At 42.7% G+C, this 22,773-nt stretch overlaps 1 protein-coding gene across 3 annotated transcripts in view; it reads left to right on the plus strand.

Moving 5' to 3' along the window:
* LOC115107604 (collagen alpha-1(XVIII) chain-like) overlaps positions 1-22,773 on the plus strand; it is a 186,592-nt gene that overhangs the window by 107,177 nt on the left and 56,642 nt on the right. For all 3 annotated transcript variants that reach the window (XM_029631063.2, XM_029631046.2, XM_029631056.2), the window contains 2 exons: positions 545-613; positions 17,513-17,594. In XM_029631063.2, coding sequence (XP_029486923.2) covers positions 545-613; positions 17,513-17,594 — 151 coding nt within the window. The remainder of the gene's footprint in view (positions 1-544; positions 614-17,512; positions 17,595-22,773) is intronic.

Here is a 22,773-nt window from a genome sequence, read left to right on the forward strand (position 1 = left end):
TCATTTGACAAACATTTTAGTGTTCACATTTGGTTGCCATCCACAAACAAGCACGTTCGTTCCATCTAAGTAGTCTTAAGTTTCCTGTTCCCTTTTGGGTCTACACTAATGGAGACCGTAATCTAAAACCAGGTTGTCTGTGTTGTTTCAAAGTCAGAGTTCGAACGGGACGGCTTGACTATGTACTGGTTTTAGGAAGTTTGGAAATGTCGCCATATTTTATTTTTTATTTTACCTTCATCTAACTAGGCAAGTCAGTTAAGAACAAATTCTTATTTTCAATGATGGCCTAGGAACAGTGGGTTAACTGCCTGTTCAGGGGCAGAACGACAGATTTGTACCTTGTCAGCTCGGGATTTGAACTTGCAACATTTCGGTTACTAGTACAACACTCTAACCACTAGGCTACCCTGCCGGGTTTTCACTACAATGTTCGCTCATAGTTGTTGTTGTGACTCCGTTGTAGGAAAATATTTCGTGAATAATAGCTACATAATGAAGGTGATGGATCTCTCTCTTTCCCCCCTCTCACTTTCCCCCTTAGGGTACATCCATATGGGATGCAAAGATACAAAAATACGTGTTGGTTGAAGATGTCAGACTGACAGTTACGGTACGTGCTCTGAAATCAATTTTACCTGTATTTGTTGGCGTTCACCCACAAGCATGTGAAATTTCACCTTTTGATTTGTCAGCACCGCTCTTTCTTCTCGTGAGCAGCCTATTCCCTATATACTGTTGTGCACTATGTAAGGAACTATGTAGGGCACCCTATTCAAATGACACCCTGTCCTGTTCACTACTATGGTGCACTATATAGGGAATAGGGTGCCATTTGTGACGCAGCCATCCGCATCATTGGATTTTAAACATATGGTCAACATGGAAACCGAGTTATCTGTAGGGAGCTGGATACGGTATAGGGAGGTGGTACGTTGTGGGGAATGTATATAGCCCGGTTTCGCTGCGGCATATCACTTGGACAACGTCTTAAACTAACACAATCGTCTTCCATCTAGCTTAGTAGGACTCCGTAATACCTCTGTCAGTGCTGTTGTAGCTAATACCCCCCCCAAAACATTTTTTAAAAATTAAAAAATACCACACACACAAACATTTTCAGCAGGGACCAAATTTTCAAACTACTGGTTATTTCTAAAAAAAAAACGTTTCTATATTTTCCCATAAATCTGTACTCTTAATTTTTTGCTCCTAAAATAAAAAATTGCCGATCCCACTGCAGTTCCCCAGCGACCCCAACTTTGAATACCACTGCTCTACAACAAGCAAATGTTGCAGCACAACCTCCGACCAACCTCCATACAACGCTGTGGAAGACTAAGGAGGAAACCAGATGTCTGGTCCAGGTCAGGGCGATGATATCTCCAAGGTTCTATTTTGTTATTTTGACTGCTTTCTCAATCAGACTTAAGTTGAGAGCACAGCAATAGAGAGGGATGCAACGGAAAGAGATGGTGGGGAATGTTGTGCCTGTAGCAGAGGTCTAAAACTCCCTTTTTGTCCTGCCAAGCCTTGTAGGTTCCACAGGGCTCTGGGTGCATGGGCTAACTTTGAAGCCTTGTGCCACTTGACAGTGGGGCTTTCCGCCCACCAGACAAGTGTTTTTTATCATCGTATGGAACAGCTGTGGATTTGGAATATTATCTGTTTCATTACATTGCCTGTCTGACTTCCGCTCAAGTTTGGACAAGCAAAGACGGAAATGCAGACACTTTTCCATCGTGTGACTGACGGCAGGTTTTAGCGTGATTTTGATGGACTTGCAAGTTGTCATCGTCACATGATGCACTAAGGGCAGGAATGCAGTCAAATCTGCACTGCAAGAAAATGACATTGTTCCTGCACCATTAAAGGGCTGGTTATAAGTGTGCGAGAAGTGATGTTGACATGCAGGTTTACTACTGTGCAGGTTGTATTGAATATTCCACCTATACGCTTAGAAATGTTGAGGGAAAAAATACAATTGGTAGGATGATCTACCTATTGTCAAGCTTAAGTCCCATTTTACAGTCATCTGGATGAAAGTGCATCTAATTTAATATTTCATTTTTTTTAAGACTGCTCGTGACAGTGAAGTAAACATACTTCTTATTTCATTTACATTTCTAATTCAATTGAGTCTCGAAGCTCATGTAGACTCTGGGATTAGGCATGTGTGTATTCGGAGTGCGAATCTGCTCTTTGTGCCATCTTTACCTTGTTTGCATCAACTTTGTGATCTAAATAGTTTAGTTCTTAGCACACAAGTTTCAATCTGCAAGTGCAAAATTGGGCTTGTGTCATCTATGGTTAAATTAAGTTGTGTTTTCAAATCAATCACCACCCGGAGCCTCATCTATACCCGCTCTCCTCACTCCCACCTCTCAGAAATTATGAATGCATGGGAGTATAAGTGTGTGTCTGTTTTATTACATATATCCCCTTGGATCGCTCATATAACACTCACCAAGCCAAATTCTCCACATAGTTGACCTCAGGCCCTACAATAGGAAGAATGTTTGCCCATAGAGGAAACTGGTTAATGAAACAGTAAAGAATTCCATACCTTTTCTTTCACATGCCCCCCTGCCGTCTATCCATCGTCCCACCCAGTGTTCCCCTCTCAGATTCCACTGGAGAAAAATACGAGACTTTTCACCTGGTGAAGAATGAGCTTAGAAAATGGGGGTGTTTGGTGTCATCTTCCTGAGTGGGACAAGTATGGAAATGGCCTCTTCTCTTCCACCCCTGCATATTCCCCTACCTCTAGAGCACTAGTGGGGATGGCAGAACTTTGCCAGTCTTTCCTTGTCTCTACTCCTTAACACACACACACACACTCAGACACAAACACACTGAAACACACTGACACACACACTCCGACACCAGCTCCTCCACTCTATTCTCTGACCCCTATCTGAAGAGCTGGAACCCAAAACGGGTCACATTCCTGTTGCCAGACGTGTTCCTCCCGACCAATATAATTGCTGCCTGTCGCCATCCCATCCGCACCGAGTGGGAGAACGTACGCCCACTGTCTCACTCACTGAGAGAAGAAAGAAAAGGGGGATGGGAAGGAGGGGAGTCCAGACAATTGTCTTTCTTGGCCCCTTGACTCTCTTACCATCCCCCTTCTCTAAGCTTGACACCTGTTATTTGATCAGCCCCCCCCATGATCAATGTTAGTAGCTACCCTAACATTTTGCGGTGTAGTGAGTACATAAACTTATGCGGGGCACTACTACATATCTGCCCTTTTTATAGTTTTTGTCGTCAAGTAAACCGTTGTGCATATTATATAACCTACATACGGACACTGTATTGTAGATGTGTGTAGGTATGGGAAAACATAGGAACTTGTGCACTATACAACTCCCTATACCCTTCAGCTCAACTCACTGTTGTATGTTCATAATGACCACACATAAACGGCACGCCACCGTCAGAGCTACTTGCAACACCACTGTAGACGCTACCTCACAGAGGGGGAGAAAGTGTGTTTGCTTGGTTATGGGTATTCATTTGTTTATGGTAAGCGAACCTGAGCAGTTTAACAAGGTGTGCATAAAAATGAAATTACATAATGGCACCAGACACTGCTAGTCTGCCAACCATTAGCGCACTACCCCATAACAAAAATAAAATTTCACAAAACATATACATACATAGCTCCTTAAACTACAAATGGGCTGCCTTTTTGGCAATATTATGGAAGAGGGGAAGCCAACATTGAGTATTTTAAGTACCAACTTTGTACCACAACATAACATGTACTCTTTACATTTGGTTATTTTTGTGAGGGAACTACTGGTCAAATACCCATTAAGCAATACTAAGTCAGTTGGGAACTTTGAGTTTCCTTGGAGCTGGATATATTTTTGTTTTCATTCTCCCAGCAATTTGGTTGTATTATCACCCGATAACAATTTTTAACATTAACTTGGCTACATCCCAAAACATGAACTCCATAAATGTCATTGTTTTCTTTGTTCGAGAACAACAAATACTCATGTCACATTATTAGGGATTGTTAGATTAGATTCTTACAAATAACTCAAGCATAGATTGGTAACTTTTTTGCTAATTTAACACACATAAAGTACAGGGCATGAGACAAAAAGAATGGCACAGATTGACCTCGGAGACACCGTGTCGGTGTGGTGCCCTCCCTGAAAGTCGTGAGAGGACAAATTTGCGCTGTGACTGATTGTCTAGAGGTGTTGGGCCAGCTAGCCTTGGATACTCCTCGACAGTCATGTTTTTCACCCGTGTTCTACCATTCTTCCGGGGTCCTCTCCTGCCTTGTCTTGCTGTGCTGTGTGGTGGAAGCTGGAGGTCGGTATCTGCTCCGTAACAGAATGTCTAGATGTGCTTGGCTTGCTAGCCCAGGATAAAACCCCCCTTGGTAGACTCGCCACCTGCGATTTCCTGGTCTACAGGGCCCGCTGCTGCTGGTCTACAGGGCCCTCTGCTGCCTCACTGTGCAGTAGCCTACTGTAATGTGAATGTGCGCATTGACCAGATCCACACACCGGGTGAAATCCCTGTCAGCACACACCTTCAGGGCTATTGAACACACTGGGGTCCTAACTAAGGAACCAATGCTCGGGCACACACTTGGTTTCTGATTCTGGTAGACCAGTAGGCTACAGCTGAATATTTGTAGGGCATTTGATGTTTTAATTTGTTAACATTTTAATTGGTTAATTGTCTTTTTTTCTTGCGAATTGTTAGATTCAGTGGTTTAAAATGAGTGTTTTTGTACTACAAATGGTTTTAATTGCTGCTTCTCTGGTGTATGGCGCATTGCATAGTCTGTTATCAAAAACAATCTCATCTCCTTACCCCAAAGATACCGCCAAACCCTACTTTGACTGATAGTACAGCAGATTTTATCTTTCAGAGAGGTTTGATTGTGTCACCATTTGATTCCTACTGTGACATGCTCATTAAACTTTCCCATCTACAGTGTTTGTTAAAAACTGTGTTTATTGTATCAGATTACTTGAGTTTGGATTATTTTAAATCTTCTAAGTGTAGAGAGATTTTAGGAAGCAACAAATCAAGGTGTTTAATTATTCTTCTGCTCTTGGTGTCACGAAACATTCACCTGAACCCACTCCTATTGGCTATGGATGAACTTACAATACTGTGCCATAGCTGGGGAAATCTTATTACACTGTTTCAGCAAGGGCTGCCGATTTGAAGTTTCATTGTTGTTTCCGGACATGTAGGGAGTCGTGCCAGACCTTAAGATCTTGGTTGGGGGTCCGGGTATGTATGTGTTTATGTGAATATATATGTATATATAATTTGTAAAGGAAAGTAGTATGTATATCGATATGTATATGTGTGTGTGTGTCTATATTATTATGTGTATGTATATTTGTATTTTTACTGTTGTGTGTATGTCAGTGGGGGCTGCAGTGGGGGATGGTTGGGGTGGGGTAGAGTGGGTGGCGTCGGACAGCTGGAGATCATGTTTGTGTTTGCCGTTCCACTCCAGTCGTGGGCCCGTACTCCCTGGTTGGGGTGCAACCATCCTCCTGTGGTGTACGTGTGTATGGCTCGTTGGTTATGAGGGGCGGGCTTGTGGTGGTGGCTAGAATGGAATCAAGTATATGGTTTCCCTGTGTTTGGTGCCATTCAGTTTGCTTCGTTTCGGCCACTATGAGCCGTCCTCCCCTTAGCAGCCTCCACTGAGTGTGTATGTGTGCATATATATGTATATATCATTATTATTTGTTTGTATGCACAGTATCAGTCAAAAGTTTTGGCACACCGACTCATTCAAGAATTTTTCTTTATTTATGTATATGGGGTAGCAGCCTCTAAGGTGCAGGGTTACGTAACTGGGTGGAAGCCACCTATTTTAAGTCGGATGGCATTGAGATAGAAGCTGTTTTTCAGTCTCTCTGTCCCAGCTTTGATGAACCTGTACTGACCTCGCCTTCTGGATGATAGCGGGGTGAACAGGCAGTGGCTCAGTTGGTTGTTGTCCTTGATGATCTTTTTGGCCTTCAGAAAGCACAACCCTCTGAAGAGCCCTGCCGTTTCGGCGGTGCAGTTGCCGTACCAGGCAGTGATACAGCCCGACAGGATGCTTTCAATTGTGCATCTTTAAAAGTTTGAGGGTTTTAGGTGCCAAACCAAATTTCTTTAGCCTCCTGAGGATGAAGAGGCGCTGTTGTGCCTCCTTCACCACACTGTCTGTGTGGGTGGACCATTTCAGATAGTCAGTGATGTGTATGACGAGGAACTTGAATCTTTTCCCCTGCTCCACTGTGGTTCTGTCGATGTGAATAGGGGCGTGCTCCCTCTGCTGTTTCCTGAAGTCCACGATCAGCTCCTTCGTTTTGTCAACATTGAGTGAAAGGGTATTTTCCTGGCACCACACTCCCAGGGCGCTCACCTCCTCTCTGTAGGCTGTATCGTCATTGTTGATAATCAGTCCTACTACTGTAGTGTCGTCTGCTAACTTGATGATTGAGTTGGAGGCGTGCATGGCCATGCAGTCATGGCTGCAGGGAGTACAGGAGGGGGCTGAGCACGCACCCTTGTAGGGCCCCTATGTTGAGGATAAACTCCGTCACTGTATCAGTGTATTTGACAATGTTATTTTCAGAGGCTACCGGAACATATCCCAGTCCGCGTGATCAAAACAATATTGAAGCGTGGATTCTGATTGGTCAGACCAGTGTTGGTAGTCCTTAGCAAGGGTACTTCCTGTTTGAGTTTCTGCCTATAGGAAGGGAGGATCAAAATGGAGTCATGATTTGATTTGCTGAAGAGAGGGCAGGGGGAGGGCCTTGTACGCATTCTGGAAGTTGGAGTAGCAGTGGTTGAGTGTTTTAGCAGTGTGAGTACTACAGTACAGTCAATGTGTCGATAGAAATTCGCTTGCGTTTTGCTCAAATTGTCGTTGTTTAAAATTCCCAGCTACAATAAATGCGGATATGTTGTTTCCAGTTTGCATGAAGTCCAGTGAAGTTCTTTGAGGGCCGTCGTGGTATCGGCTTGAGGGGGAATATACTAGGTATTCTAGGTAAGGTAAACAAAAGGACTTGAGTTTCTGTATGTTATCACAATCACGAAACATACACCCCCACCTTCTTCCCGGAGAGTTATTCTTTCCTGTTGGCACAATATACTGAGAATCCAGCTGGCTGTATGGACAAAGACTAGAGAGCCATGTTTCCGTGAAACCGAATATGTTACAATCACTGATGTCTCTCTGGAAGGAGATTCTCGGCCTGAGCTTGTCTACTTTATTATCCAGAGACTGAACATTAGCGAGTAATATACTCAGAAACGGTGGATGGTGTGCTCAGGACAAGAAACATCACTGTGTTTCACTTTTTATTGACTTATCGAAGTCCTTCGACACTGTTGACCATGCCCTGCTGTTGTATAGACTTAAAAAGGTTGGTTTAGTGTTGAATCATTGATAGGTAGTTTTGGAACCAATCCAATCTGACAAAACAGTGTGTAGCACAGGAGGGTATAAAATCGGAGTTTCTTTAGGCTTACGAAAGGAGTTCCCCAGGTCTGATCCTTTTTAAACTGTATATACATTATATAGGGAAGACTTGACTCTGCCAGTATCCATCTGTATGCGGGTGACACAATTATTTATCCTGTCACATTCTGTCACTAATATTGAGATGGCTTTTCAGGACTTTTGATGCCATTCAAAAGCAACGTTTCTGATTAGAAATTTGAGCTTAATGCAAGGAAAACCAAATGTATGGTTTTCACTTCACTGAAGGTAAACAGATGTAGTCACTTACCAGGGCAGCAAATTGATAGGGTCAACTCTTTGGGATTTGGTTAGATGAAAATCAGTTTTAAACCGAACATTTGATAACTTGACCCAGAAACTGAAACCGCAGCCAACGTGAGTAAAACATTTAAATGTGATAACCCTGGCAAGGCTGCCGACCTAGACGGCATCCCTAGCCGTGTCCTCAGAGCATCCACAGACCAGCTGGCTGGTGTGTTTACGGACATATTCAATCAATTCCTATCCCAGTCTGCTGTTCCCACATGCTTCAAGATGGCCACCATTGTTCCTGTTCCCAAGAAAGCTAAGGTAGCTGAGCTAAACAACTATCACCCCGTTGCACTCACTTCTGTCATCATGAAGTGCTTTAAGAGACTAGTCAAGAATCATATCACGTCCACCCTACCTGACACCCTGCCCTAACAAGAGGAATACCAATGTAAGAATGCTGTTCATCGATTACAGCTCAGCATTTAGCACCATAGTACCCTCAACTCGTCATTAAGCTCCAGACCCGCTCTGTGCAGCTGGGTCCTGGACTTTGACGGGCCGCCCCCAGGTGGTGAGGGTAGGAAACATCTCCACCCCGCTCAACACTGGGGCTCAATCCTCAACACTGGGGCCCCACAAAGGTGCGTTCTCAGCCCTTTCCTGTACTCCCTGTTCACCCATGACTGTGTGGACTGCACACATCCAACTCAATCATCAAGTTTGCAGACGACACTACAGTGGCAGGCTTGATTACCAACAATGACGAGACGGCCACAGGGAGGAGGTGAGGGCCCTCTGATAATAAGTGAGGTTATTTTCCTGACACCACACTCTGAGGGCCCTCACCTCCTCCCTGTGGCCGTCTCGTCATCAACGTCAACAAAACTAAGGAGATGATTGTGGACTTTAGGAAACAGCAGAGGGAGAACCCCCCTATCCACATCGACGGGACAGAAGTGGAGAAGGTGGAATGTTTTTTACATTCCTCGGCGTACACATCACGAACAAACTGAAATGGTCCTCACACACAGACGGCATGGTGAAGAAGGCACAACAGTGCCTCTTCAACCTCAGGAGAGTGAAGAAAATTGGCTTGTCACTGAAAACACTCACAAACTTTTACAGATGCACAATCGAGAGCATCCTGTCGGGCTGTATCACTGCCTGGTACGGCAACTACTCCGCCCACAACCGTAAGGCTCTCCAAAGGGTAGTGAGGTCTGCACAACGCATCACCGGGGGCAAACTACCTGCCCTCCAGGACACCTACACCACCCGATGTCACAGGAAGGCCAAAAAGATCATCAAGGACAACAACCACCCGAGCCACTGCCTGTTCACCCCACTATCATCCAGAAGGCTAGGTCAGTACAGGTGCATCAAAGCTGGGGACCGAGAGACTGAAAAACAGCTTCTATCTCAAGGCCATCTGACTGTTAAACAGCCATCACTAACATTGAGTGGCTGCTGCCAACATACTGACTCAAATCTCTAGCCATGTTAATAATAAAAAATTGGATGTAATAAATATATCACTAGTCACTATAAACAATGCCACTTTATATAATTGTTACATACCCTACATTACTCATTTCATGTGAACAGCTGAAGTGGGAGGTTTACATACACTTGTATTTCAACCACTCCACAAATGTATTGTTAACAAACTATAGTTTTGGCAAGTTGGTTAGGAAACCTACTTTGTGTATGACAAGTTTTTTTCCAATAATTGTTTACAGACAGATTATTTCACTTATTATTCACTGCATCACAATTCCAGTGGGTCAGAAGTTTACATACACTAAGTTGACTGTGCCTTTTAACAGCTTAGAAAATTCCAGAAAATCATGTCATGGCTTTAGGAGCATCTGATTGGCTAATTGACAAAATTTGAGTCAATTGGAGGTATACCTGTGGATGTATTTCAAGACAAACCTTCAAACTCAGTGCCTCCTTGCTTGACATCAAATGAAATCAAAAGACATCAGCCAAGATCTCAGGAGGAAAAAATGGTATACCTCAAAAGTCTGGTTCATCCTTGGGAGCAATTTCCAAATGCCTGAAGGTACCACGTTCAGCTGTACAAACAATAGTACGCAAGTATGAAAACCATGGGACCACGCAGCTGTCATACCGCTCAGGAAGGAGACGCGTTGTCTCCTAGAGATGAACGTACTTTGGTGCGAAAAGTGCAAATCAATTCCAGAACAACAGCAAAGGACCTTGTGAAGATTCTGGATGAAACAGATACAAAAGTATCTATATCCACAGTAAAACGAGTCCTATATCGACATAACCTGAAAGGCCGCTCAGCAAGGAAGAAGCCACTGCTCCAAGCCCACCATAAAAAATCAGGACTACGTTTTGCCGCTCACATGGGGACAAAGATCGTACTTTTTGGAGAAATGTCCTCTGGTCTGATGAAACAAATGTAACTTTTTGGGCATAATGACCAACGTTATGTTTGGAGGAAAAAGGGGGAGGCTTGCAAGCCGAAGAACACCATCTCAACCGTGAAGCACGGGGGTGGCAGCATCATGTTGTGGGGGTGCTTTGCTGCAGGAGGGACTGATGAACGTCACAAAATAGATGGCTTTATGAGGAAGGAAAATGTTGTGGATATATCGAAGCAACATCTCAAGACATCAGTCAGGAAGTTAGAACTTGGTCGCAAATGGGACTTTAAAATTGACAATGACCCCAAGCATACTTCCAAAGTTGTGGCAAAATGGCTTAAGGACAACAAAGTCAAGGTATTGGAGTGGACATCTTTTTTTTTCTTCTTTTTTTTCACCTTTATTTAACCAGGTAGGCTAGTTGAGAACAAGTTCTCATTTGCAACTGCGAGCTGGCCAAGATAAAGCATAGCAGTGTGAACAGACAACAGAGAGTTACACATGGAGTAAACAATTAACAAGTCAATAACACAGTAGAAAAAAAGGGGAGTCTATATACATTGTGTGCAAAAGGCATGAGGAGGTAGGCGAATAATTACAATTTTGCAGATTAACACTGGAGTGATAAATGATCAGATGGTCATGTACAGGTAGAGATATTGGTGTGCAAAAGAGCAGAAAAGTAAATAAATAAAAACAGTATGGGGATGAGGTAGGTGAAAATGGGTGGGCTATTTACCAATAGACTATGTACTGCTGCAGCGATCGGTTAGCTGCTCAGATAGCAGATGTTTGAAGTTGGTGAGGGAGATAAAAGTGTCCAACTTCAGCGATTTTTGCAATTCGTTCCAGTCACAGGCAGCAGAGAACTGGAACGAAGGCGGCCAAATGAGGTGTTGGCTTTAGGGATGATCAGTGAGATACACCTGCTGGAGCGCGTGCTACGGATGGGTGTTGCCATCGTGACCAGTGAACTGAGATAAGGCGGAGCTTTACCTAGCATGGACTTGTAGATGACCTGGAGCCAGTGGGTCTGGCGACGAATATGTAGCGAGGGCCAGCCGACTAGAGCATACAAGTCGCAGTGGTGGGTGGTATAAGGTGCTTTAGTGACAAAACGGATGGCACTGTGATAAACTGCATCCAGTTTGCTGAGTAGAGTGTTGGAAGCAATTTTGTAGATGACATCGCCGAAGTCGTGGATCGGTAGGATAGTCAGTTTTACTAGGGTAAGTTTGGCGGCGTGAGTGAAGGAGGCTTTGTTGCGGAATAGAAAGCCGACTCTTGATTTCATTTTCGATTGGAGATGTTTGAAATGAGTCTGGAAGGAGAGTTTACAGTCTAGCCAGACACCTAGGTACTTATAGATGTCCACATATTCAAGGTCGGAACCATCCAGGGTGGTGATGCTGGTCAGGCGTGCGGGTGCAGACAGCGAACGATTGAAAAGCATGCATTTGGTTTTACTAGCGTTTAAGAGCAGTTGGAGGCCACGGAAGGAGTGTTGTATGGCATTGAAGCTCGTTTGGAGGTTAGATAGCACAGTGTCCAAGGACGGGCCGGAAGTATATAGAATGGTGTCGTTTGCGTAGAGGTGGATCAGGGAATCGCCCGCAGCAAGAGCAACATCATTGATATATACCAGATTGCACAGCGGAGAAGGTACGGTGGGATTCGAGATGGTCAGTGACGTGTTTGTTGACTTGGCTTTCGAAGACAGGCAGGGCAGGATGGATATAGGTCTGTAACAGTTTGGGTCTTGCAGCTCTTTCAGAACATCTGCTATCTGGATTTGGGTAAAGGAGAACCTGGAGAGGCTTGGGCGAGTAGCTGCGGGGGGGGCGGAGCTGTTGGCCGAGGTTGGAGTAGCCAGGCGGAAGGCATGGCCTGCCGTTGAGAAATGCTTGTTGAAGTTTTCGATAATCATGGATTTATCGGTGGTGACCGTGTTACCTAGCCTCAGTGCAGTGGGCAGCTGGGAGGAGGTGCTCTTGTTCTCCATGGACTTCACAGTGTCCCAGAACTTTTTGGAGTTGGAGCTACAGGATGCAAACTTCTGCCTGAAGAAGCTGGCCTTAGCTTTCCTGACTGACTGCGTGTATTGGTTCCTGACTTCCCTGAACAGTTACATATCGCGGGGACTATTCGATGCTATTGCAGACCGCCACAGGATGTTTTTGTGCTGGTCGAGGGCAGTCAGGTCTGGAGTGAACCATGGGCTATATCTGTTCTTAGTTCTGCATTTTTTGAACGGAGCATGCTTATCTAAAATGGTGAGGAAGTTACTTTTAAAGAATGACCAGGCATCCTCAACTGACGGGATGAGGTCAATGTCCTTCCAGGATACCCGGGCCAGGTCGATTAGAAAGGCCTGCTCACAGAAGTGTTTTAGGGAGCGTTTGACAGTGATGAGGGGTGGTCGTTTGACTGCGGCTCCGTAGCGGATACAGGCAATGAGGCAGTGATCGCTGAGATCCTGGTTGAAGACAGCGGAGTTGTATTTGGAGGGCCAGTTGGTCAGGATGATGTCTATGAGGGTGCCCTTGTTTACAGAGTTAGGGTTGTACCTGGTGGGTTCCTTGATGATTTGTGTGAGATTGAGGGCATCTAGTTTAGATTGTAGGACTGCCGGGGTTTTAAGCATATCCCAGTTTAGGTCACCTAACAGAACAAACTCTGAAGCTAGATGGGGGGCGATCAATTCACAAATGGTGTCCAGGGCACAGCTGGGAGCTGAGGGGGGTCGGTAGCAGGCGGCAACAGTGAGAGACTTATTTCTGGAGAGAGTAATTTTCAAAATTAGTAGTTCGAACTGTTTGTGTATGGACCTGGAAAGTATGACATTGGCAGTTCTATCTTGGCGGAAGATGTTATAGTTGGGTATGGAAATCTCAGAATTTTTGGTGGCCTTCCTGAGCCAGGATTCAGACACGGCAAGGACATCAGGGTTAGCAGAGTGTGCTAAAGCAGTGAGTAAAACAAACTTAGGGAGGAGGCTTCTGATGTTGACATGCATGAAACCAAGGCTTTTTCGATCACAGAAGTCAACAAATGAGGGTGCCTGGGGACATGCAGGGCCTGGATTTACCTCCACATCACCCGCGGAACAGAGGAGGAGTAGTATGAGGGTGCGGCTAAAGGCTATCAAAACTGGTCGCCTAGAGCGTTGGGGACAGAGAATAAGCAGGTTTCTGGGCATGGTAGAATATATTCAGGGCATAATGCGCAGACAGGGGCATGGTGGGGTGCGGGTACAGCGGAGGTAAGCCCAGGCACTGGGTGATGATGAGAGAGGTTGTATCTCTGGACATGCTGGTTGTAATGGGTGAGGTCACCGCATGTGTGGGAGGTGGGACAAAGGAGGTATCAGGGGTATGAAGAGTGGAACTAGGGGCTCCATTGTAAACTAAAACAATGATAACTAACCTGAGCAACAGTATACAAGGCATATTGACATTTGAGAGGGACATACAGCGAGGCATACAGTAATCACAGGTGTTGAATTGGGAGAGCTAGCTAAAACAGTAGGTGAGTCAACAACAGCTAATCAGCTAGCACAACAACAGCAGGTAAAATGGAATTGACTAGGCAGGGAGGGTCGGATTAACTACACACAGAGCCTGAGTGCGGTTGGGGCCGACAGATAAAACATAAACAAGCAGAATGGAGTACCGTGATTAATGGACAGTCCAGCATGCATCAGCTATGTAGCCAAGTGATCAGTGTCCAGGGGGCAGCGGTGGATGGGGCAGGGAAGCTGGACTGGCGAGTGTTATCCAGGTAAAAAAAACTAACAATGACTAAATAGCTTGTAGCTAGTTAGCTGGTTAGCTTCTGGAGGTTCTTGAGTGTGTTCTAAAAATTAAAAATAATAGCGATTCCGTATCACATTGGGTGAGGCAGGTTACCGGAAGGTATAAACAAATTAAAAATCGAAAAGAGATAGAAAGTAAATATGGGTCCAGTGAGTGTTTGGGACGCGGCAATTTAGACGGTTAGCAGGCCTGTGCTAACAAGCTAACAGTTAGTAGGCCGGGGCTAAACAAGTTAGCAGTTAGCGGACCGGGGCTAAACAAGCTAGCAGTTAGCAGGCCGAATTAGCAAGCAAGGAGATGGCAAGGGCTAGAGAGTTAGCCTTTGGGGGATGTCGCGATGGGGTGAGTCTGTTTATTCCTCTTCATGCGGTGACATCGATAGACCGGTCGTGGGTCCGGATATTGTAGCCCAGGAGTATGCTACGGTGGTAGCACAGGAGCTCTGGCCGGGCTAGCTTCAAGCTAAGTGGGTGGAAACGCTAGCCAGGAGTAATCATCCGGGGTTGCGGTTAGCTAGATAGCTAGTTGTGAAGATCCAGCTGGAAATGTTCCGTTTGCGGTGGGAATCCGGTGGGAATCCGGGGATAAAAAAATAATAGGTCCGTTATGCTCTGGTTAGAGTCGCGTTGTTCGAACTGGCGAGAGCTTTCCGAGCTAAAGGTTAGCTGATGACCGGTTAGCTGAAGACCGCTAGCAATGTTTTGCTGACTGATAGCTGGTAGTTAGCTGGCTAGCTTCTGTTGAGGGGTTCCAGATCTGAAGTAAATATAAATACTTTAGGAAAAATTGCTACATTTGGGTGAGGCGGGTTGCAGGAGAGTATTTAGAAGTTGAGGTTTAGCAAAATGTTTTAAAAGATATGCGAAGAAAAATATGTAAAAATGGAAAAAAACGATATATACAAGGGACACGACACGACAAGACGTCTTACTGCTACGGACCTCAATCCCATAGAAAATGTGTGCAAAGAACTGAAAAAGTGTGCGAGCAAGGAGGCCTACAAACCTGACTCTGTGACACCATCTCTGTCAGGAGGAATCGGCCAAAAGTCACCCAACTTGTTGTGGGAAGCTTGTGGAAGGCTTCCCGAAACGTTTGACCCAAGTTAAACAATTTAATAGCAATCCTACCAAATACTTATTGAGTGTATGTAAACTTCTGACCCCCTGGGAACGTGAGGAAAGAAATAAAAGCTGAAATAAATCCTTCTCTCTGCTATTATTCTGACATTTCACATTCTTAAAATATTGTGGTGATCCTAACTGACCTAAGACAGGGAATTCTTACTAGGATTAAATGTCAGGAATTGTGAAAAACTGAGTTTAAATGCATTTGGCTAAGGTGTATGTAATCTTCCAATTTCAACTGTATAAACTGTACTCTATACCATCTACTGCATCTTGCCCATGCCGCACCGCCATCGCTCATCCATATAGTTGTATGTACATATTCTTATTCATTCCATTACACTTGTGTGTATAAGGTGGTTGTTGTGAAATTGTTAGATGACATGTTAGATATTACTGCACAGTCGGAACTAGAAGCACAAGCATTTCACTACGCTCGCATTAACATCTGTTAACCATGTGTATGCGACCAATAAAATGTGATTTGATTTGAAGAGTGTGCAATGCGGTATTGAATGTGTTACTGTTTGTCGATGTCTGTCACCTTACATTTTTCTCTCGACCTGTGTGCACCTACATTGTAAACTTTTTATTCATAAGCTATGTTGTAGCAACCTCATGATGTGTATAGGACAAATTTGAGTATCATGTTGTAGCCTAAACCTATCGCTGTTACAATCAGCTGGGGGGAATGGAATATGAATGAGTCATCTAATATGCTGTAATAGACACAAGCCCATGCTCATGAAAAAATAATTCCACTGACCGCTACTGTGTGTAATGGACCTCTCTCTCCTCCTGGCTTTTGTGTACCAAGCATTGATTGGGCAACTCCCTTTGTATTTCGGTTCCTTTCTGACCAGATCAGTCACTCAATACATTATTCGTTAAGAGTTGCTTGATCATTGCTCGACAGCCATTTTCAAGTCTGTAACTAGGCTACTCAAGAACATTCAATGTCATCTTGGTAAGAAACTCCAGGCCTTGTGTTTAAGGTTATTGGCCTGCTGAAATGTGAATTTGATGACAGGCATACCCATAACATGATGCAGCCACCATCATTCTTGATGCGGGGTGTGTCATGTTGGATTTGCCCCACACACACAACGCTTTGTATTCAGGACATGAAGTTAATTTCTTTGACACATTTTTTTGCAGCTTTACATTAGTGCCTTATTGCAAACAGGATGCCTGTTTTTGGAATATTTTGTATTCTGTACAGGCTTCCTTATTTTCACTTTGTCATTTAGGTTAGTATTGTGTACTAACAACAATGTTGTTGATCCATCATCAGTTTTCTCCTCTCACAGCAATTAAACCCTGTAACTGTTTTAAAGTCGCCATTGGCCTCATGGTGGAATCTCTGAGCGGTTTCTTTCCTCTCCGGAAACTGAGTTAGGAAGGACGCCTGTGTCTTTGTAGTGAATGGGTGTATTGATACACCATCCAAAGTGTTATAACTTCACCATGCTCAAAGGGATATTCAATGTCTGCTATTTTTATTTTTACCCATCTACCAATAGATGCCTGTCTTTGCGAGGCATTGGAATACCTTCCTGGTCTTTGTGGTTAAATCTGTGTTTGAAATTCACTGCCAAACTGAGGGACCTTACAATTATCTGTATGTGTGGGGTACAGAAATGAGGTAGTCATTCCAAAATCATGTCAAACACTATTTTTGCAGACCGAGTGAATAGATGCAACTTCTTTTGTGACTTGTTAACCAAATGTATACTTGTGGTCTAATTTAGGCTTGCCATAAGAAATGGGTTGAATACTTATTGACTCAAGACATTTCATGTTTTATTAATTTGTACACACAATGGGCATTGTGTGTAGACCAGCGACACAAAATCTCAATTTAATGCATTTTAAATTCAGTCTGTAACACAACAAAATGTGAAAAAAATCAATGGGTGTGAATACATTCTAAAGGCACTCAATGAATTAGCCATTTGAGAATGATTCGTTGCTGCATTTGGCCATTCTACACCATTTGATAGCACCATATCACACTAGGGTTATAAGAACTGAAATGATGGAATTGGGGTCATGACATTTGGTATGTAAACCTTATGTATATGTCCTTAGAAGTTTATCTGCTGCATTCAAAGATAACCAACCTACAGCACTAGACTGAATTTCACTTGCGTCCTTGCTTCATCCTGGTGGTAATGAGAGAGAAACATGGTAATGCTTTCACTGATTGCACATAAAAGGTCCACATGATAGAGTGCTTGCTTTGTTATGCAACTGATCTTGTGTCCTTTCTGTCATTCTGTGAACCCCATTCATTGCTGCTCACACCTATATATATTTATTAGTTTTTTTTCTCTTTGGATCCCATCTGGATGTAGTTTTGTTGTTGTTTTTTTATGTTGTTTTACCGTCTTCCTCCAGACTACTCCAACGTCATCACGCCCCATTCAACAGCCCCCAGTGACCCGGAAACAACCAGAGGTGTCTCCCAAGAAAGAGAGGGGTGAGTTCTATAGGTCCTAGTCTAGACAAGGCAGACTGTGTGGATTTACAAGACCACTAGTCTCGTTGTTATTCATACATAATTTATGTTATTGATTTGTTTTACATGCATCTGTATTATGTTTTCATGTAGTAACAGTGGCCAATGATAAATATTGACATTCACCAAATTTGACACGAAGGTTATGATATTATGAGAAGTTACTAAAATACTACAGGTGTTTTTACAATAAGCCATGTCTTTATAACATTGCTTTACAGAACAATTGATGTGATGTTTTGTAGGCATGGAAGTAACTGCTGACAAGTATTACATTAAGGGATGTCAAAGTTAACGCGTTAATCGCATCTCCATTTCTTCACCGCAAGGACACTTTTAAGCTAACGTGTTTTCGCACGGACCCTTTTAAGCCCAACACACAACATGCTCTGTGCAGTGTGCACTTGTTAGTGCTGTCTGTCTCTACTGTGGTACTTCAACAGCCACTATGCGTGCAGCTTTGAGCAACCATTTTGAAGGAAGATTAACCTGAAGTTAAATCATACACATTCCCATTTCTTTACATAACATCAAAAACATCCGAGCTGCCAGCTCTCTCGCATTGGCCTTGAGACACACGTATTTGAGGCTCTTTCTTGCGATCACACGCCACACCTCTATCTCACGCATTGAAAATTACTGTTTTTAAGTCCATTGTCTTGTGCGTTAACTTTTCAAATGTGCTCCAAATCGTTTTGAAAAAGCATCTGCTACTGCATCTGCAACAACACCCGCGGAACCTCTATCGTAACCTGTCTTGCCCCAGCACTGTGAACCACGGCACATTTGATTGGTCTCGTTATGTTATGGATGGGATGCGCGTTTTAAAGAAACCCCCCTCAAGATTAGAGTGGAGTTGAATGGAGCGGGGAGCCTTCTCCGCTGAGTTTATAGAAAAAAAAAAAAAAAAAAATGCTGGACGCTGTTTTATGTACAATGTCAACTAAATGAGGTTGCTGTTACTCCCATGCCTTTTGCAGAATGCAGCCTTTTGACAGCATGTCCTAAAGTCAACTTAAAACACATGTATTAGTCCCCTCGTTTGGTGATTGGTGTTTTAAGCTGTGATCATGAAAAGGCAGCAGACAGCCCTACAGTCTGTTTTAAGCAGGGGAGTTTGGTAGGGTGACCTGATTTGTAACTGAAAATAATTTTGTCAGACAGATTGGGAACCCAAAAGTGTAAGTTTGATTCCTTGGTTAGGGTGTAGGGGCAGATTATGTACTCTTGTCTTGAGGAGATTTGATTATTTATTTACTTTATTTAGTTTGATCAGCTGAACAATTCTCATTCTTAACAAAGAACACTTCTGTTATTCCCCAAACTTAGTATTTTATTATTCCAATTTTGCCACCGTCTAATATGCCTACTTGTGCCTTTGAAAATTAATTGTATCAATCTATGTATTTTTGCAGCCATTAGTGGACAGTTTTGAATAAGCATTGGATATTAAATGCTCCAGGCCATTTTAGTATTGTGCACATGCTAGGCAGAGATGGCGGAAGGGGACTCACAACTCATAAACACATCGTATATTGTGTCTATGTAGATTAAGATTATGGCAAGGATCTTCAACTACTAGGCATAAACCACCTGAATATTGATATTCATTTTTGAAGGTTGTATGATTGAGAAGTTAATTGTTATAACAAGAACATTTTCAAACGCCCAGCACTTGGCTAACCCTCCTGGAGTACAAATAAAAAATAAATGGAGAGCAAGCAGGATTTTCTTCCAGACTGATTATAATAATTATGAAATGTTTGTGTCCTTACCTAGAAATCAGTCTATGTACAAGGAGACTGCAATCTATAATTTGGTTACCCACTCACTGCCATCAACCATTAGTATTTCCTGTGCAGAGCATTCCCACTGACCTTCCCACTGCTTCACCTTTTGTCTGTCCCCCATCTAATTTCATTACTGTCTGAATAGTGTCAAAACACCTAAAAAAAAAGTTTAATAAAATATTAGCATACTTTACATTTTATTACTCAAAAGTCGCTAAGTAACGAAGTCGTCAACATTTTGTGTTCATTTAATATTCAAAGCTTTCTGAATACATTATATCGTGGAACATAATCTTCAAAAAGGCAGTTCCCTCAGCAGTGGCACTTGCTTGAAGAAGCCTATGGCTGTGCAATGACAGCCTTGTTTTGATACTTTAGCAGACAAGAAGATATTAATTCCAGAGCCCACATTACATTCAAGACACCTATTTTATAGTTTTTTTAAAAAGTAACAGAATAAAGTATAACCGATTATTTTTCAGAATGAAAACAGTTGCCACTGCAAAGTGATGCGCATCACACATCTTTAACAGTTCACTTGAAACTTGGCTCAATTTGGCAAGTTGAAAGCCAATCTTGTCAGTTATAAAACTAAATCTGTCCTCTTTTCGATGTACAGACATTCGATGAAGTTTATTCTGCCTGTGTTTGGAATTTTCTAAATGGATTAACAATTTCAAATTGAACACTGCATGGTGATGAGTTACGGCCACAACATCTGTTTGGTGAGTTGGCCTAGGCTTAACCCTTTAACACTAGAACCCCCTGGCCTTTCAGCCTAAATGTAACCGCTAGAGAACCTTGCAGGGCGCCTCCTTTGCATATTCAACAGATACATATGTGACTCTTTTCAGCTAAACTAGGTGCATATCGCACGTTACTTCTTCACAGAAGAGGCATTTGAAAGTAAACAATTTGTTTAATCAAAATGCATTTTTTGGGCAGAAATGCCTTCTGGAGCTTTTGAACTTTCATGTGGCTCAATAACAAATGTATATTCCATCCATAAATACAAATAAAATTGTTAAATTACATGCCTAGTTGGTTTAGCCAATGGGCGAAAAAAAAAACCTTCCCGCTAGCCATGATTGGCTGAGATAATGAATGGACTGGACATGCCGGGAGATGAGTTTGGATTGGTCTGCTATATAGCATGCTTCTGTTTATAATGTGAGCTGCTCAGTATGTGTTGATAGTCCTTTCTACCATGTCATTTAAAAAATATATATAACATTTAGCCATGGAGAACTACAGAAGTTTTGCTACTTTTCTCAACTTTGGGGCTATAGGCAGATCAGTTGGAAAAAGTGATTTGCTACTGATTTGCCATGGTCAGTGTGTACCGGAGTGGCTTGACACAATGCTGGCCAAACGAGATGTAGCTCCAAAGAAAACAAAGTTAAATGTTTAGTCTTCCGTGAAGCGTTCATCCATGTATACAATAATATAAGTTTCTAATTTTGTCAAAGTGGTTTTCATTGCACGTTAAAGTGTGCTGGTAGCTAGCTAGCGAATGTCAGTTTGCTGGCTCACGTTACGTGTATGATCTGTGTAGTAATATTAATTGAATCGGAAATACATTTGCATTCTTAGTTATAACCTAATGATAGCTACCTAACATCGAACCAGGTTGGTTAGCTTTAGCTACCTGCAGATACATACTACAGCTATGACAATGTTTGTATTGGTTGGTAGTGGTATGAGTTGGGATTATGGAGGTTTATTGTTTAGCTAGCTAAACTAGACAAAACACTTCCCCAGATGATTACATGAACCATCAAATTAGCCTGGTGTGTCTGGGGGTGATTACGGCCATCTATTGTATTTCATGAAATGTGTACATGTCTAGACAACAATGACCCATCCACTTAGCTAGATGTGGCTGGCGGCGGTTGGTTATAGCATTTCCTTCACATGACCTATCAATTTAGACAAGTGTGCCAGGTAAGCGTCATCTAATAATTATAAAATATTTGTATCTGGACACTTTCTCTTTTTGATATTGCTACTATGCAAGTAAAAATTTAACTGTACTGTTTACACCTGTTTCCTGTGCATGTGACAAATCAACTTTTTTATTTGATATAGTGTGATGTGATAGACGGTAACGTGAAGAACAACATGACCTGCACCAAAATCAGATTAGGATGTCGGCCAAGGACTAGACTATTTTTACCTGAAGTTTTTCCTTATTGTAGGCTACTACTTTATCCACTTTTAATCTTGAAATATTTGGTTGTTTATTAAACTAATCACTCTGTTTAGCAAATGAAGTGAATCCTTAAAGAGATGGGTGGGGCTAAGGCTTAAGAGGGTGTGAACGATGCTAAATGGGTGTCGACAAAGAAGAGCTCTCCAGTAGGTGTAAAAAAACATTCAAGGACCATTTTCTCAAAAGTGCTGTTGAAAGTTTATCAACTTTCAAAGTAGAATTACTTTCCCATTGTTTTTCAACTAGAGTGTATGATATTCAATTTTCTAGCTCTGAGTCTCTACTTTTATCCAAATTAAAAAACCATTTCAAATGTTGCTACATAAGAGGTAACATATCAACCCTCAAGGTGCACAAACATAAGCACCAATGCTTGATGAATAGTGCATCAACTATTAGAAAGGATTAATTGCATGAAGAAATATTAATTGCTATTTGTTTTTGCTGAACAAAAATATAAACGCAACATAATAATAATAATTTCACTAAGTTACTGTTCATATAAGGAAATCAGTCAATTGAAATAAATTCATTAGGCCTTAATCCATGAATTTCACATGACTGGGCAGGGGCACAGCGTTGGGTGGGCCTTGGAGGGCATAGGCCCACCGACTGGGGAGTAAGACCCAGACAATCAGAATACGTTTTTCCCCACAAAATGGCTTTATTACAGACAGAAATACTCCTCAGTTTCATCAGCTGTCTGGGTGGCTGGTCTCCGATGATCCTGCAGGTGAAGAAGCTGGATGTGGAGGTCCTGGGTTGGCGTGGTTACACGTGGTCTGCGGTTGTGAGGTCGGTGGGACATACTGCCAAATTGTCTAAAATGACGTTGGAGGTGGCTTATGGTAAAGAAATTAACATAAAATTACCTGGCAACAGCTCTGGTGGACCTTCCTCTATTCAGTACTCCAATTGCACTCTCCCTCAAAACTCTATCGCATTGTGTTGTGAAAAAACTGCGCATTTTGGAGTTGCATTTCCTTGTACCCAGCACAAGGTGCACCTGTGTAATGATCACGCTGTTTAATCAGCTTCTTGATATTCAACACCTGTCAGGTGTATGAATTATCTTGGCAAATGATAAATGCTCAATAACAGAAATATAAAACATTTCTGCATGCAATTTGAGAGAAAT

The sequence above is a fragment of the Oncorhynchus nerka genome, linkage group LG3, assembly GCF_034236695.1.
Source record: "Oncorhynchus nerka isolate Pitt River linkage group LG3, Oner_Uvic_2.0, whole genome shotgun sequence".
Classification (NCBI taxonomy): Eukaryota; Metazoa; Chordata; class Actinopteri; order Salmoniformes; family Salmonidae; genus Oncorhynchus; species Oncorhynchus nerka.